This window comes from Amblyomma americanum, chromosome 8 (genome assembly GCF_052857255.1).
Source record: "Amblyomma americanum isolate KBUSLIRL-KWMA chromosome 8, ASM5285725v1, whole genome shotgun sequence".
In the NCBI taxonomy this organism is placed as follows: domain Eukaryota; kingdom Metazoa; phylum Arthropoda; class Arachnida; order Ixodida; family Ixodidae; genus Amblyomma; species Amblyomma americanum.
The window spans coordinates 8,774,646-8,792,573 of NC_135504.1; the positions used below are offsets into that span (position 1 = coordinate 8,774,646).

The following is a 17,928-nucleotide window of genomic DNA, read 5'->3' on the forward strand; positions in this document are numbered from 1 at the left end:
TGTTTAGTTGGAAATAAATATTTTATGTTGCTCCTAATGCTCATCTTGTTTATGAACGTTTTACCAGGTGCCACACACCAACACTGAGCCAACACACACAGTTTTGTACTGCGCAAATGGTACACTGCCAGCTGCAGAACCATCGCGCTATCTTCAGATCTGTTTCCGTTCAAGACGTGTTTCCAAGTCCACGTGAGCCCGCTTTTCTCCTGGTTTCCTTTCACTTCGTGACACACACGCAGTCCTTGTCTTCTGGAGCACGCACAGTGAAGGCATGCATGACAAAGCTCATCAAATCAGGGTTTGTTCATGCAGGTGCACTGAGGTCTTTGCAGTCCGCCTGGACAAAACACGTGACCGCCTTAACAAGGTTGTGCACTGCTGCACAGACTTGAGGCTTGTGGTCCAAACCCCAGAACGGCGCTGCCCTGACGTCGACTGACGATGACGTCCAGCTGAAGCCGCCGCCATGTGACAGTGTCACACGGCAGTCTAGCCGCAATCATCCTCAGAGATCACCCGAACGAAAGCAACCGACCTGGAACCCTGTTGATATATCCTCAGCATGCGGACGATTTCGCCTCTGGCCCTGTCAGAGTCACGCACTTTGCTTTCGCAGATGTCATCGTTGGGTCGGGCATATCGGACAAGGTGACGACAACGCTGTCTGTGGAGGTCACGACGGGCGATGAACTGTGTATTGGGAAAGACTGAGGTCGCTGCATGGCGACTGCCTCTTCGTAGCTGGGCGGTGCGTCAATGGTCCACACCGGTTCGACGCTGACTCCAGGCACTTGCGAGACGCTCTGCACGTGATCGCAGATGGCGACGCAAGAGGACACCAGGAATAGCGTGCCCCCAACGCTGGCCAGTGCGAGGCCGGCCAGGAAGACATTGTCCATCGGCGTCCGTGACGTCACGCTCAGCAGGAGCGGTACCATGCCGATCACGATGAGAAAGAGGCCGGCGTTGAAGGTCCTCCAGGCGTTACGGGCCAGCGCCGAGGGTAACCGGAACTTTACCATGTCGTGGCCTCCTGCCCTGCGGAGAAGACAGGGTGGATTAAAAAAAATGGCTTTTAGTTCATCACAGCCCCTAAGTCACTATGAAGCGATGGTACCGCCAGGCCCACACCGATCTTAGCTACTTAAAAAAGCGCTCCCAGATTTCCTGTCCTCAATCACCATGATGAAGATGTCACAGTAACAGCTGTGTCGTACTCCTCTTACCACCATTAGTGCACCGATTCACTGGTTAATCTTGACCATGTGACCACAAATGGCGCATCCTCAAGAGAGCCCGCACCCTAGTCCACATGGCTATCATAGCTCATACAGGCTCACGTGGATAACAGGTGAATGCAGGAGTTTTAATGGGATTGCATTAGAGGCCCCATGGGGCCCAAATGTGTAGTCGGGCATAACATTCGCCCAAAGGCTGGAGGGAAGCGAGGCCACCAGATAGGAGCTTTCCCATTGGCTGGAGGGAAGTGGCGTCGACGGCACCAAACGGTGTCATTCCCATTAGCTGGAAGGAAGTGGCGTCAATGCCGGACTGGTGACGGAACTTCCGGTAAAGCGGTTAATGCTGTCGCTTTGCCAACACACATTGGAATTAGGCGTCCCTTTGAACTTTTTTGGTTGCGACATACAACTCGAAAGCCAAGCCGATTTCCTTGGATCGAGAACCCTCAAAACCGATGTTCACATCTATGCTGAAAAAGTTGGCCCCCTTATGCCAACGTTTTTCTCATTTTTACATTCTGCAGCGCTAACTTGGCGAAGTCATGCTGTTGACATATCTGTCGGCGAGACAGTTTTGCAGTTTGCAGATTGACCGCAACAAAACTTAATTAATGCCATAGTGACAAACTTCGCACATTATGTTTTTAAGCTTGCAGATGACGGCACAGGGCAATGTTACGAGCTCCATGTTGTTACATCCGTCTATTGACGCTACGCTGACTCACTGACGATCATCGAAACGGCTGTTCATCTTATGTTTTGGGATTACGGTCACAGTAGGGAGGCAGTTCACATAGTAACGGTGGTTCGTCATGAATATTTCGGGTAGAAATTACGTGCACGCATAAGTGCTGTGAGGTGCAACACGAATAGCTTTGTCAGGGTATCCTTTCGGACTTCACGGCGGCGACTGTAGCAGGACTTCAATGAGCGATTACCACTCGGCCATCTCTTTTTACCCGAGCTTGCATGCAGTCGGCAAAGCTGTCTCTACTTGTAAAGATGCCCGAGTTCTTCCTCGGCGTCTTCCAAGCAAACGTTGTGCCTGACAACGGTGTATGCATGTCGACCATCGCCGTTCGCCTAATTTGGATAGTACGGCCTGGAGCCTCGGATTTTTTTTTGTGCTTTCACGCGACGTGTTATCGCTGTCGTTCGCTGCTGGTGGCGTCATTACTCTGTTATCATGTTTTTTTTATCCACATATATGCATCGGGGCGTGAGCTTGTTATCGGCTTCGCTCGCCCGACATTGTTCTAGGAAGTGCCCCCTCAAATCTGCCTTGTTTCTTTGGTTATCTTGGACGTCGGGACGAACCGGCCTACAAGCAGCTTGGTGACTTCGCGGACATTCCGATCGAGTACTGTTGACCGCGCTCATCTGTATTACATTCGCACCCGCACATTCGAACTCGAAGGGGATCGCGAAACAGTTCGGTACATTTATCATTCGATATATAAAAAAGTGGCGATGGATAAGCTTATCTGTAACCTAAAAGCGAGAATACATGGCACTCACGCTTTTGTGACACCCTTCTTACAGCGATTAGCACGATTAACACCCAGCATGCGGCCGATCTTTCCTAACTGTGCAGTTTTCACCTGCCTGCTCAGTGGCTCTGGCGTTCAGCTGCCGAGCACTACATATGGTTCTCGACTTCGGCGAAATGCAAGAAAGCCTGTAACAAAGATTGTGATGCACACTAAATAAGCACAGGAGGTGAAATCAACCAGGAGGCCTCCAATAGGCGTTGCTTTAGCACGTAAATGTCCACGAAGAAGACTGAATGAAATTTATACTAGTATTCCGCCGTGTGCACATAGATGGCACTTGACATTAGTTGAGGTTGAGGTTATTGCAAAAAGCTAGCCTTGCCGAATACTGCTGGTAGCTGCTTCACTCTAAAGACAGATTATTAGTTAAGGTTGATAATTTGTGGCACACTTCTGTCACCTAGCAGTCCCCTGTAACCACCCGCATAAACACAGGTGCCATGATGGCGCACCGTGCATAGCTTCCAAAGTTTCCGTGATGGCCAGTGGACTCGGAGAATGCGCATAATTAGGCATACTCCTGCTTCAGATACATGGTGGCTACTATGACGTCATCGCAAGACTTATATGAGCAAGGGGTTCTCGAAGGTATTATCTCGGAGTCGGCAAGGCGTGTTAGTATCTTTCTTGCTATCTTGTGTTGTGGGCCATTCTCGAAATTAAGACGAATAGCGGCAATAAACGTATGCGCCCAGGAGCACCCGAGGTTTCTCGGGACAGAGATAAGCGATGACTACTGTCTGATGTGAATTGCAGGAGCTCGCTGAGGAAATTCTCCATTTTGAGACAGTCTGAGAGACTGCTGGGCAATAGGACTTACCAAGCCGACTAATCACGAGGAGTGGAGAAATACTGGAGAAAAGCAAGAAAAATGTTTTAAACTGGAAATTGCAATCTCACACATTCAGTTGTGCCAACAATGAAGTCAGAGTGCTTTGCTTATAGGAAGTTATTTCCCCATGACAATAATTCAAACGTGCATAGGGAAAAAAATTAAATGGAGGAACTGAACTTCTGCGTAACCAAAATAAATTTCAATTCATGTATTGAATCTTTTCTATGTTTCCACAATGCTCTTTCCGAAGAAGATCCGACAGAGGAAAAAATAAAAACAGCTTCCAACGCCAGAGTACCCAAGGAGAAACTCCTGCAACACAGCCAGTGCTGTAAAGAGAACACTTTATGTGGCTCTGCAGCCAGGGCTATGCAGGAAGGACCTTGGTCACCATGCTCTGTCAGTACGCTGAGTAGTCCGGCCAGTGAACGAGTAGAGGGACCATAGACTTTTGGCCAATTACTGTACAAAAACATTCTTTGCCCTCACCCGCCATGCCTTGACAGCCCCCCTTCTATTCATTGCGAGGGGCGACAGGCGGGGGTCTTTCAACTGTTAAACGCGTGGTTCTTTTATGTGAACTTGCTAGCATCTTCCCCGTCGTCTTGAGGACTGCATTCTGCCGCGAAATGACACTTGCGCTTCGGATTCAGGATACAAAGGCCCGCCTCCTTCCATTTCCTCTCTAGACTCGGCCGCAGGGCCACAGAATGTTGACCGCGAGTTTAGATATTTGCTCGTGTACGCTCTGCTACATTCAAACCAATCTGGAACTTAATTTAGGGTGAGGAAAAAAAATTGTATTGCCGTCACCGATGCTCACAACCTTTCAAGGGAGCACCTTTTGAGTTGCACGGCGTGATTCCGAGGTGAGCAATCTGCAATCTGTGAGTGCGGCCTCCCAAAGATTGCCGCACTCTCTTGCAAGGCACTCTGAAGCTACCAGTCCAAGCTCGCGGCGCTAGTTCAAGTACGAGTGAACTCGCATGTACCGGAAAGAGCAGCAGTGCTATCTGGGCCGTAGTTCTTGAGAAGCCTGCCGTTCTCTTGGCACGAGTCTGTGTATATGTGTGTACCTATGCTCAAAAATAGGCAGCTTGACGTGGCGTTTCTCGGGAACCGGGCCATCCTATCTTTCGATAAACAAGAACCCGTTCACTTTCTCCGGATAAGGGGCACTCGTTATCGTGGTCTCTTTGGCTCGCTGGCACGTACGGGCACGTACGGGGTTGTTTCTTCCCGGAATGCACTTGCTCGTGCAGCCCGGTTCGCTGTGAAAGTTTGCAACGTTATCTTAAATAAGCTGAGCGACGTCTCGGTATCCGTGCATGCACAACAACCCACGGAAACGAGGCAAACGCACCGTATGTGGCTTCGTCTTTACCCGTCCACATGTATTCCTACTCCCCAATCCTAAATTTAAGGCCAACGATCGAGCCAACCTTTCATAATAAAGCGTTATCATAATCATCATTACAAGCGGGAAGTTATGTTTGTTGTTGCTATGGTTATCGCGCGAGATTAATAGGGAGATAACAGAGCGCTACCGCCGGGTACCAAACTCAAGAACTCGGCGTGTCGTGTGTGGTGTTCTATACTGCAGCAGTGGTGGCGGATATCTTCCCTTCTTTATACTGTGGCGATTTATTATGGGTACTAATTTGTAGCATCCTCCTCTATTCCAAGTCGAAAAACAGTACAGAAAATTTTCTCTCATCACAACAGATTTTCTGTAATGTTTCTGCCCATTACAGACGTTCGGGTCACCCTGACAAACAGTAAATTCCACGTGGAACGTGGTCCAGATTGAGAGCGGCTACTTGTATAAATTGAGCTATACTTCGAGACCACGGTTGCCAGAGGCGATGTTGTGTCTACGCAGACTTGTGTGGAGAAAATGCCAGTTAGCGGGGAGTTCTGGATAAAGCCGATGAATTGCGCAGCGGTGATAGCAAATCTGAAAGCACCATGTTCTGAGTAACCTCACAAGTCCTCATTCGATTCCGTCTTTCTCTTTATGAATGTTTTTATGGCGCAAGGACAGCTTACGCCAAAGAGCGCCTGGCACAAGGCATTTTTCGTCTACCCAAGATGTATCACAATGTATCAGAAGTGAGTGCCCGGCGGCACTGGGGATCGAACCCCGCACCTCCTGCCTGAGAGGCCGATGCTCGAACTGCTGAACCACCGCTGCGGTGTTATTCCCTCTTTCTGGAGACATCACTTGTTCTAGGGGCGGTCCAATAAGCTGTACCTTACGTTCATCAACTTTACCCATAAAAAAACAGAATTGAACCCTTTAACGTGCAAATGAGAGTTCGTAATGTGGTGTTTTCCAAGAGCGCACAGCTTTCGGATGCGATCTCCTACGCCGGTGAACTTATAGTCGACGTCTTTTGTCGCAGAAAGATTAGGGTGGATTTTCTGTCTCACCGACCTTACAACATGGACAGGACACCAATAACTCACTGAAACGGTGGTTTCAGTCATTTACGAAAGCATACACAAGAAAGCAGACGCAGAAGCAGAAAACAACTCATAAAGACAAATGCAATAGCTGTACAAGTCTGATTACTGGCACAATAAAAAAAGTCCATGAAGTTTACTTACAAGGAGGTTTATTATATTAATGCCTTTTCCGTGAAGGTTATTTAGTATCCTTGGGGTCATGTAACAGCAACATCGTGTCACCGCAATTAGTTTGACGTAAATATAACGTTTAAATTGTCAGGATGCCGCGTAAGATTGGCGCATGTTTTGATGCTAACGTCAGCTGAAGTTATGGAAATTTTGTTTTATTTAATTTCTCACTGCTTTGCGAAGCGCCATTTGTAAACCTTGCAGACACTATGCAGACTCTGATTTCAATGTAATACATGTTTTAATTATTTCCTTTAAAGGGAAAGCTCCAGACCATGATGCACAAATTACTATGCACCCCTAATGCTTGCACATGTTTTGGAGGACGACCAATGAGAGCAGACAACAGATTAATAACAAGGAGGACAAATAGGCAACCTTAACATCACTCAAGGACATACGTATATCTGCTCTTTATCGTTCTGGGCTAAACGGGACGACTGCCTGCGTTGGCAGCCATTTGGAGGGCTACCAAGAATCTTTGGTATCAAACACAAAACAGAACGAACAATGCGACTACCTTGGCAGTGCTCAAGGACAAAAACATATTTGCTCTTTACAGCTCCAAACTAAACAGGATGGCTGTCTGGTTATCTCGGTTGCGTGATACGGCCCCCATTGACTTAGTGAACCCTCGCGAGCCACGAGCTGGCCTGGTTATCCTGAAACCTCTGATCACCTGCCTCTTCTGAATACCTGTTTTGCTTATCTATAATGATGATGCTCGAGTGTGTTCAACACGTTTACCGCTGCACATGAAGGTCAGGTTCTTGTCGTCTGGCAGTGTTACAAGATTTGCGCAACTTCAGACTTATGATTCTCTTTTTTTAACCTCGCTTTACCGATGCCATTTATGGGTGCGATTCAATGTCAAGCGCTTACTACAAAAAATCGGCGGCAACCGTGACTTACTTGCGAAACGTAGTTGCAGGTATTTTTTGTATTTTTTAAGGTGGTTTAGCAAAAATGCCTTCGTGCAGATCTGTCTGCCTGCCCGAATATCGCGCTACGGTTCACATCTTGCGAAGATTTAATACCGCGCGAGTGCAAGTCGACTACACAACAACGCGCACACCTGAGCCTCCTGGTCATTTCGACCGTGGTATCCCGAAAGCCGTTGAGTCATTTGCCGTTCGCACGCGCTCAAAATAGGCTTCAGTCCACAGCTAACTGGAAAACAAAAGGGGAAACGCTGAACAACCGGTTATAATGAAATACGAGTACACAATACTGACCTTATCGAAAGAACGTGCCTTCATGGGCTTTACTGAGAACACAGTGCTATCTATACTAACAGTTTCACTAAAGGTATGCGGCCGTTGTATTGTCAGGGACGAAAACTGAAACATGTGATCATCACAAACATGCACGACATCGTAATGCAACACGTTGCAGGGTTGCACGGTCATAGTGCATCGCGAGACTGCACGGAAGAGAACGTAGTATTGTGCAACGTCACCACTGATCGATCTTTCCTATAAACAAGTGGTTGGTGCGTTACTTGTTGGATCTTTCCTTTTTGCTGCTCTCAACACAGTTTGTTTTGCATCTTTCTTTTTTGCGCCAAAATGCCGGCAATGGAATGGAGAGATAGCAAGCCCTCTATCAGGGAGGCTCGCGTGAAGAACCGCAGTGTTTAGAGCCCCGCTTTGAGTGGTTTTTCGAAGGCCATACGAACGATGCACTTCAACCGAGCCGTGGTCTGGAAGGCTTGTTTAACGAAGTTGCAGTTGGTTTCGCCGAAATGCCATGATTGACGCCTGACAACTAGGAAGAGCAATGGATGTCATGATCTAGAGTGCTGCGGAGTCAAACTGCCTTCTGTGTATCGTTCGATCGTCCTTCGATAATCAGAATTGCACACGCCCCTTAGAGGGCGCTGCAGATGATGAGCATTGCGAACTCTTTGTTGCTATTCTGCTGATTGACCCTTTGCGTAGCCTCCAAGGGAATCTTTGTAGAGCACTCCCGCAGATTTCAGTCAGATAATACAATGTTTGCTCGCCCATTTAGAAGTTTCGAAACTATGCCTCTCATTGTCTCGCCACAAAAGGCTGGCCGTGAACGGCGCTAACCACTTCATTCCAATAGACGGCGCCGAGACACTGCGTATGTGCACAGACTGGTCTCGTGAAAGGGATATAGAAGCAAATAAAAAACAAAAAGCCGCAAACCTTTTGAAGAACCTGGAATCGACCCGTCGGCCAATAGATTCAAAGACCACCTCTCATGTTAGTTAATGCCAGGGGCGGTGCGCGTTATCAGCAGCTACGAAGTTTGCACCCTTACGACGCAAATGGGCGTGTCCCAGGACGAGCACCCTTTGGATGTATTTTCCAGCACCTTTCCGGGTGGGCACTGATCCAGCACCTATCTCGAAGGGTCTGCTTGAAAGTATGGTTGGTACAGAACCTGGAGTCATGTGGAAGTCCCAAGCTCGCGCCTACGGACGACTTCGTAAGTAACTTGAGTTAGGTACTAGCTGGCACAATATAATTGCGTACAGTTCAGAAAAAAAAATTATGGCACCTAAAGCCGAAGCATGCACGGTTGAATCGCCTCTCGATGATTTCCTGAGGGCTGCGATGCGTCTGGGAAATGGATGATTATTAATAAGCACTATTAGGCTTTTTCCCACCAATTATAGACTGCATAGAAAATAGGTGTTAAATGCAGCACCCCATTTCAAACCGTAACAAAGAGCGTTCTGAGCAGAATTCGGGTTCTCGAAGGTTGCGGAAACGGCCGTAAATTGTGGGAGCACCCTCTCACCAAATTTCAGGAGCCTAAAAGGGTGTACTTTCATTACTGTGTGCTTGATGGAGGGTGCAAGAAAGGTGCGGACATCGCAGTGAGAATCCCGGGCATTATTGAATCAGTACAACAGCTGCTAGTCCCAGCAGTTAGTGGCAGCTGCTTCACGCTTGTTTCTGCACTTACGGCTAGAAAAAGTGCTCTGTAATTTTGAACGAATAGCCGTTTGTGACGCCATTGTCGTAGAGCTAGGCTTGCCAGCTTAGAGCATGGCTTAGCGACAGCTTTTATAGCTGACGACGATATACAATGCACAGCGCGGGAGTGCATTGTAGTTTAACACGAGGCGTGATCGTCTGCGGTGATAGCATTGTGCTCTCGTGCAGTGGCCAGTGAAGCTGGTTTGTCTGTTTGATTTGTTTGTTTGATTTGTCTGTTTGTTTGTCTGTTTGATTTGTCTGTTTGATTTGCGCGTTCAAATCACGCGTTCAAATCCCAGTCGCGGTAATATTTGTCGTTTTTATTCAAGGTCAAGGTCAAGGCTTACGCGATGGCTCGGCTCTTGCAGCTTCGGTCGTGAAGTAGAGCTTACGCTCTAAGCATCATTGTCACTGTTCTCCTGTGCGTCGCGCCGCGGTCGTTCGTTTTCTTTTCGATTTTCGGTCCCGTGTCCGAACTGCACATAGATTGAATGCTGCATTGCATTACGCCGAACGGAAGATATCTCTGTCCGACGCAACTGCTGTGCGCCTTAATTGACTTCAGTCAGCCTGACACGATTACCACACGGGAGGAATTCTTTTGTCAGCGGCCAGAAGTGTGATCTAATCGTATTCATGTCGGTTCGAATGAGAGCAAAAAGAGTGCATTGGGGAGGGAATTGACGGAATACCTACTTTTATTTTTCTTCTTCTTTTATATTCCTCCTCTGCCTCGTACAAATCGTCGCAACTGGGTCGACATTCAATGGACTGTTATCTCAATGCGAAAGGCTAACTTACTGAGAGTATTTCGCAGAATCACACTTGGCTTCACTCTTTACGTTCCTGGGATTATTGCATTTTCATGTTCAACACTCTTGGACAAAAATTTTCATTGGAAAATTGTAAAATAATGTTATGGAAATATTGAAGGTAATGGTCCATTCTTTTGATATATGGCAACATCTTTCTTTTAATGTGCTTCCATCGATCGCAACGAACAGTTAGGACTGCCATAGAAAACCAATGGGGAATGCTTTTGACATAAGCAAAAACGTTAATAGAAAAAAAAATAGTGAGACCTGCCACCGGGTGATCTGTGGATATATTTTGTAGTGAAAGCTTGCAATATATGAAAAAAATTGGCTTCATAAACTGGTTTCCGTTCAAAAATGCTTTTGTCCAGAATTGTTGGGTATGCAAGGTGCAACTGCTATCTATAGATCTGTCCTAGCTGTACCATCCGTGGAATACGGCAAGTGAAATGCGCCAATATTGGAGCGATCACTGTATCAAAACACTTCAACGCGAAATTGCAACGACTGCTGAAGTATTATGTGTAATGGAGCGCTTATCTACCCGACAATAGTTGTCCATTACGCTGACACCTCCTAGTGTAATACTTATCAATCCGCCGTAATGCAGCAGTTTAAAGCAACTCAGTATTGTTGCGGTGTAATTCATCTATCAGATTTCTGGCTTCCACCTAGGCTTGCATGGCATACTATCTTAAATGGCAAGAGGGGGTGGAGTTCGGGCGGTACAATATAAACAGAAAGGAGTAAAAAAGAAGTAATCTATCCTCTTGGAAGTGTACTAGAAGGTAACTTATCTCCTTTTAACTCCCTTATAGGCGTATTGGTGGTTACAGTGTGTTATGTACTCATGGTGTGGCGCGGCTTGAATAGTTGATGTACGTGTTTTATAAACAAAGAATTTCGAAGTGGGCAGTGCGGAGGAATACGGGGAAACAGAGGGTAGTCTATACCTGGAAGGTCACGCATGTGCCAAGGGCTTTCGCGTTTTAGTGCGATAACATTAGAGTTGCCGTTGCACCAAAACTCCGCCGATGTCCTAGACGAAATTACCTGATTGGTCGAGAGAGGTCGCATGACCTTGTTATGTCATCACTGACCTGTCCACCGGATTGTGAGCAACTTAGTTTTTAGACAGCACCAGAGAACTGAAATCAAAACTCCTCCAAGAATGTGATATATGCGAATGTCGGCCCTATCACAGCACAGCAGATACCTGTTACTGCAGCCAGAGGTCAGATTATGGCGGGACCGACAATTCCAAAGAAACTGACGCGAACACACGACAGAGGTTGCGACACAAGCTGCGACAAATGTGAAACCCGACGCTGTCGCATTCCACTCTTAAGGTGGCTTTAGCGGCCCCCGAACTCATTCATAATGCTTTGCAATTAATCTCCTGAGTGACTTAGCAAGGCAATGTTATCAGCGAATCGCAGATTACTAAGGTATTCTTCATTAACAATTATTCCCAACTGTTCCCAATTCAGTCCTCGGAATACCTCCTGTAAACAAGCGGTGAAGCATTGGCGAGATCGTTCCTCCCTGCTTAACATACTTCCTTATCAGAATTTTACTGCTTTCTTTATCGAGATTTATGGTGGCTGTGCAGCTACTATAGATATCTGCCAGTATTTTCATTCCGCAATACCTGCATAACTGCTAAGGTTCCGAAAGATTCATATGCTTTCTCGTGATCTATGAAGCTATATATAGCGGCTGGCAATTATCTGGGTATTTTTTGATCTCCTGACTGATAATGTGAATATGGTCTATTGTCGAGTACCCTTTACGAAAGCCTGTCTGGTTTATTTAAGTCTAATGTTGCCTTCATTTTGTTAACGACTGTCTTAGCGAATACCGTGCAGGCAACTGACAGTAAGCTGATCGGCCTGCAATCTTGCAGTGCCGCTTTCATGTAGATTTAGATAATGTCAGAGTTCACCAAAGATTCCGGCAAGCTCGAGGTCATTAGCCATTGCATATAAAGGGTGGATAACATTTATAGCACGATGTCCATGCCTTCCCTCAACATATCTCATGTTATCTGATCCCCATGAGCTGCTTTCTCCCTTGGCAATAATTATACTCTCGGCCCTCTTGGTGGGGCGCTCCATCTAGGCACTTGAGCTCGCAGCCATCTGACGCAAGAAATGATATATTGTCAGCGCCGGGTGGCCGTTTTGAAGTGCATCAGCAGAGCGGGAGTATGACGTGGCGATAGCTCAGCTTTATCAGCGCCAGGTGTAGTGAATAGGTGCAGTTTCACTGGTCTCCGCAGCCAGGTGTGTAGGCTTGGAAAAGTATGATTTTAGTACGCCATGGTCATTAACACTCAGACAGGTTCTAAAAGTTTGCAGGTAGAGGCAGAAAATGCAAATCGGCAAAGCACCACAGTAATCGAAACGAAGATAAAGAGAAAAACGAATCGTGGTTGTGAAGGTCTGCATAGGGAATGAGCGACAGGTCAGTGAGACGAAATAAAAAAAAGAACGATCAATATACCTCTTTTTAACACGACAGCGTTAAGTCAAAAGGGTCGTGACGTCACAACCACATGACCTCGCGCGGGTATATAATTCAAACACTCCACAACGATCACACAATACAACAGTAATGACGTCACTAGACAATTCTTCATTGATCGACAGGATCATAACGTTATTTCACCACCTTCTGAAGAAAGAAAAACAGTTGCGTTGAAAAAAGAAAATTGGTCGAGCAGGGAGTCGAACCGCTGCCCCTCTACTACCAGTGACGGCGCCAAGGGGAGGCGAAATATATCTGGTACATTTCCAGGCCCCAAAATTAGGGGGTTTCGGGACTGTGCCGTCTGTATAAGACACCTTCGTCGGGTATCATTTCCGCGTGTGCGGGACGATTCTGGCCAGAAACGCGCTGTGTGCCACTATCCATAAATGCCTGAGCTCTCTACTTGGACAATTCTGCTGTAGCCCCAGACTTCCCAGCGCCCCCCCCCCCCCCCCCACACACACACACTCACACATGTTCCCGGACATCGGCTGCCCTTATTTATATCCATACAGGCATGTCGACATTAAGGTAGCGGTTTAGGCTAGCTATCGAAACATAAAATTAGTAGTTTTTGAGGGAAGAAAATGGCGCAGTAACAGTCTCATATCTCAATGGACAACTCAACCGCGCCGTGAGGATAGGGAGGAAGGTGGGAGTGAAAGAAGATGGTTTAGTTTGGTTTACGGGGGTTTAACGTCCCATAGTGACACAGGCTATGAGAGACGCCGTATTGAAGGTCTCCGAAAATTTCGAACACCTGGCGTTCTTTAACGTGCACTAACAACGCACAGTACAGGGGAAGAGGTGCCCTAGTGGAGGGCACCGGAATAATTTCTCGACCACCTGGGAATTTTTGACGTGCACTGACATCGCACAGCACACGGGCGCCTTTTGCGTTTCGCCTCCATCGAAACGGGGCTGCAGCGGTCGGGTTCGAACACGAGTACTCCGGCTCAGTAGCCGAGCGCCCTACATACAAAAGGGCATACAGTGCGAGAGGAAATGGGACAGGAGAGCAGTGACGCAGGACAAGCTAACAACTCTTGTTTACTATACACAGAGTGAAACGTGAGTTTAGGGAAAAGTTGCTATGCTTTAGGTCTGCCAGGTTTGCCTGATAGGTCTGACAGTGGGTGTACTCACGAGGCGGGGAATTGAACTAAGGCAATTCAATTCAGTTCAGTTCAATGTGTTTTATTTCCAGCATGAGCATTGATTGCATGAGTTGAGAAAGAAGTTGCAGCGATGGACTAAGATAAGTTTAGTTATATACGATCAATGAAATCCCCGGGAAATGTGAGCACTTGTGCTGAATACAGGCTCTCCTTTCCAAACATTGCAATGCCAAGCATAAAATGTTGTCCTCTATATCATATTCTGCTAAGCTATTTTCGCAAGTTTATTGCTCTCACAGACGAAATGATAAGCCCCTACTGTTCATGTGAGAAAACGCAGTTTTATTAGATAAGAAAAGGCATATAGTAACTGAAGCTTTCGCACTCTCGGTACTACTGGTTTCCACCGAGGGTGCAATAGTTACTGCTCGAAGCGCAAAAGGCGCCCATGTGCTGTGCGACGTCAGTGCATGTTAAAGATCTCCAGGTGGCCGAAATTATCCCGGAGCCCTCCACTACAGCAACCCTGCTTCTCTTTCTTCTTTCACTCCCACCATCCTCCCTTTCCTCAGGGCGCAAGTGAGGTGTCTACCATGGTCAGACAGCTAGCGCGCATTTCCTTTCCTCAAAACCAGCTGTAACTAATTTTCAATTTTTTTCCGCATCCGCAATTTGATTGAGCCGAAATGCAAGACGGCCGTGTACGAAGCAATGCCAGTGGAGGAGGAGGAGGATAAACTCTATTTTCGTCGGCCAAGGTACCAGTTGGTGTGGGGTTGTAGCCCCATCAAGTGGCCATGAGCCCGTGGCGTTCGGCGACTTCTAGGGCTCTTGTCAGGACCCGGATCTGTGTGTCCGAGTCGGAACTGAGCAATGCGGCCTCCCACTGGTCTGGATTCGAGAGCTGCAAACCTCGCGGAGGGGAGTCGTGAGGGCAAGCCCAGAGTATGTGGGATAGATTGGCATGTTGGCCACATAGTAGTTGACAGGAGGAAGAGTAGACCCTAGGGTATATGCGGGCATATATCGCCGGTTTGGGGAAGATGTTCGTTTGGAGTTGCCTCCACGCAACCTCTTGGGGTTTGGTTAGAGAAATATGTGCGGGGGATATATAAGTCGACCTAAGCGGTAGTGCATGGTTATGCCATGAAATGTAACCATATGATCTGTCGTCGTCCGCGGGACGGGCGACAACACATCCCGGTCGACGGGCATGATTGTGGGCCGCCTCGTTCCCTGGATGGGATGAGTGCGCAGGGACCCAGATCAATTGAATCAGGCGGAGTTGGTCCTTGGTGGAACGGAGGAGAGATAGGGTGACGGGTTAGACCCGGCCTTTGGCGAAATTACGAACCGCAGATTTAGAGTCGCTGAAGATGGTTTCTGCAGAGGTGGAGACCATCGTCAAGGCTATGGCCGCCTCCTCCGCCTCTTCTGACGATCTGACGGGAATGGAGCACGCAACCTGCGGCTGTCCACAGTAGTTTACAACCACGAGCGAAAAAGCATCGCGATCAGAGTATTCGGCGGCGTCGGCGTAGACCGCTGTCTTATCTGTTAAATACTTTAAATAAATGTCAGCGGTAAAAATTTATCCGAAACCCTCCGCTATGGCGCCTTTTTCTCTCTTCTTTATTTTATTCTCTCCTTTCCTTCCTTTTGGCGCGGCTGAGATGTTCACCGAGAAATGAGCTAGTTGCTGCTGTTTTGCTTTTTCTTCAAAAAACTTTTTTTCCCTCATCAAACGTTGCTATTGACAACAAGTAATTACGACGAATATCTTCATTCGAGAAAACATTTGGCCCTTTGTCCATCTGATTGGAACGGTAACCGGCCCGTTGGATCGCGAAATGCATAGACACAGATAACCTTCAAACAAAACCAGTTAAGTATGTCATAGAATTCATAGCTCCTGTGATTGCTCATATTTTTAACCTGATTCTGGAAACGGGCGTCTATCCTGTTGAAATGAAGAAAAGTATAGGTGAGCGTCATATTCAAGGGCGGTGACAGAAACGACACAAGCAATTATAGGCCAGTCTCTGTCATTCCTGTCTTTTCTAAAGGATTAGAGAAGGTGATATTCACTCGCATGTCTAAATTTTTCCATTGTAAGAATATTATATGTGACGCCCAATTCGGCTTCCGGAAAGGGCGATCAACAGAAACCGCCCTGCTAACGCTTAAGGAAATTATTGTGCAAAATATTAAAGAAAACCTTTTCACACTCGGCCTGTTTATCGATTTTAGTAAGACCTTTGACTGCCTCAACCATAATATTTTAATTTACAAGCTTTCACTTAATGGAATCCGCGGAACACCTCTTGCTTTAATAAAGTCGTACTTAGAAAACAGGAAGCAGGCAGTGTACATAGATATTCAGAAATCCCGTTTTTTACCAGTGCAAAACGGTGTACCACAAGGCAGTGTGTTAGGCCCTTTGCTTTTTAATATATATGTAAATGATATCGTGATCATTGATTCAAACGTAACATTTATCATGTAAGCAGACGACAGCAGCATAGTAATTTCGGGTCCTTATGTAGACGATTTAATTATCAAATGTAATCAAATACTTGACTAATTACACCTCTGGTCCAATTTAAATTGCATTAGGATAAATCCTAAGAAGACGAAAGCAGTAATATTTAGAGTTAAAAATAAGATAGTCAAAAGATACATGCTGGCAGATGCCAGGGCCAAGAAGTTCAAGTAGTGAATGAACATAGAATTCTCGGGGTTACGTTTTCTTCGAACTTAAGTTGGGATAAACACACAGAAGATGTTTGTAGAAAACTGGCCGCAGTGACGGGAATCTTATCTCGCTGCCGACATCTTCTTCCAACACAGGCCAAAATCCAAATTTATCACGCACTGTTTGCTTCACATATCGACTACTGTGGTCTAGTATGGGCTACAACGACAAAAGGAAACGTTGCAAAGATAGTTGTACTTCAAAAGAGAATTATGCGACATATTGCAAACCTTGATTACCTGTCTCCCACGCGAAGTGCTTTTATAAGCTACAACATCATTAGTGCTGAATATATGTATCCATATCGCCTGCTCCGGTCTTTTTACTTTTCCACTGTAGCTTTTCAGGATTTTTTAATGAATCTAGGATCTCTAAAAGAAGACATGTTACACTATCCACGCGTAATGATGATGTCTGGGTCCGCCCGAAATTTCGAAATAATTATAAATTTCAGTCACTACAGCATAATCTGCCATTTATTCTAAATGAGCATAAATGTGTGATGAGTTGCGGCGTAAAAGAACTGAGAATGTATTTTCTATTCAAAGAATGAATGGCTATGCGTGTTTACCTTTTCATTTGCAAGTGCTGTTTTTCAAGAACATTGTATGTATTCTATTTTTCTTTATATTTCTGTCTGCTTAACTTCTCTTGTTAGTATTGTGCTGTGTTCAAAACTATAAGTACAGTTATTGTAGACACATTTTGAAATCATACGCTGTCTAGTTAATAATATAATTGCATTTCTGTTATTGTATAACTAATTGTTCTTTGCATTTCTTGATGTCAATTAATATGGACACTACCTGTTGCTGTAAACCACTACTGCCTTGTAGAGGGGGTCATGGGCCTAGTCAAGCTGTCGAGACAGCTTTTAGCTCTTGACCCCTTCCAGGATTCATTATTTCTGGAAAAATAAAAGAATTTAATTGAAATAAATTGAAAGAGTTTCGAAAAAAATGGAGATTTGATTACGCGCTATAATGCCCGGCTTCTGCTAATAATGCTATGTTATTTTGTTGATAATGCCCTGTAATTGCTCCTTGCAACCCTGTAGCGCGAGAAAATTATTCGAATATATAGTAAGCAGGATTTACATACTAGCTGGCAGGGAATTTGAAGAAGGTTTCTCACCGTGCAGGTAGACGTAATGTGGGAGTGGTCGGGAGCGCCGTGAAACGAAGACTTTCACGTCGACGGCCGGTAGGAAATCCCGAAACAAAAGGTCACACTGTTTGAAGATGAGGTCCGGGCAACTTTCCTGTTCTTGGATACAGACAGACCAAGCGAAGCGTGCTAGTTCTAAGCAGACTTTGAGAGCGGCATCTAGCAGACGACGGCTTTTAGATTGACAGACGAAGCGGCGAACGTGGAGCAGACGACGACGTTTGGCGATGGCTGTCGTCTACGTGAGTGCCGGGGAAACGGGATAGCTGCGATGAATGCCCTGCGCTTGAGGAGGGGAGAGGTGTGCCGAGAGAA

The 17,928-nt window shown here is 46.3% G+C and overlaps 1 protein-coding gene across 2 annotated transcripts; it reads right to left on the minus strand.

Moving 5' to 3' along the window:
- Positions 1-17,912, minus strand: LOC144100883 (uncharacterized). 2 transcript variants are annotated; one of them, XM_077633792.1, is made up of 2 exons: positions 17,581-17,912; positions 1-1,036 (listed from the first exon to the last, which is right to left on the minus strand). In XM_077633792.1, the coding sequence occupies exon 2, from the start codon at positions 1,023-1,025 to the stop codon at positions 561-563; it is 465 nt and encodes a 154-aa protein (XP_077489918.1). In that variant the 5' UTR covers positions 1,026-1,036; positions 17,581-17,912; the 3' UTR covers positions 1-560. The 2 variants fall into 2 exon arrangements, with proteins under 2 accessions (XP_077489918.1, XP_077489917.1); XM_077633791.1 differs by having other exon boundaries at positions 1-1,041; positions 17,581-17,909.
- Positions 17,913-17,928: the final 16 nt, after the last annotated feature.

Coding starts and splice junctions, on each gene's coding strand:
- LOC144100883 (XM_077633792.1), bottom strand. CDS start 1,025: ATGGTAAAGTTCCGGTTACCCTCGGCGCTGGCCCGTAACGCCTGGAGG.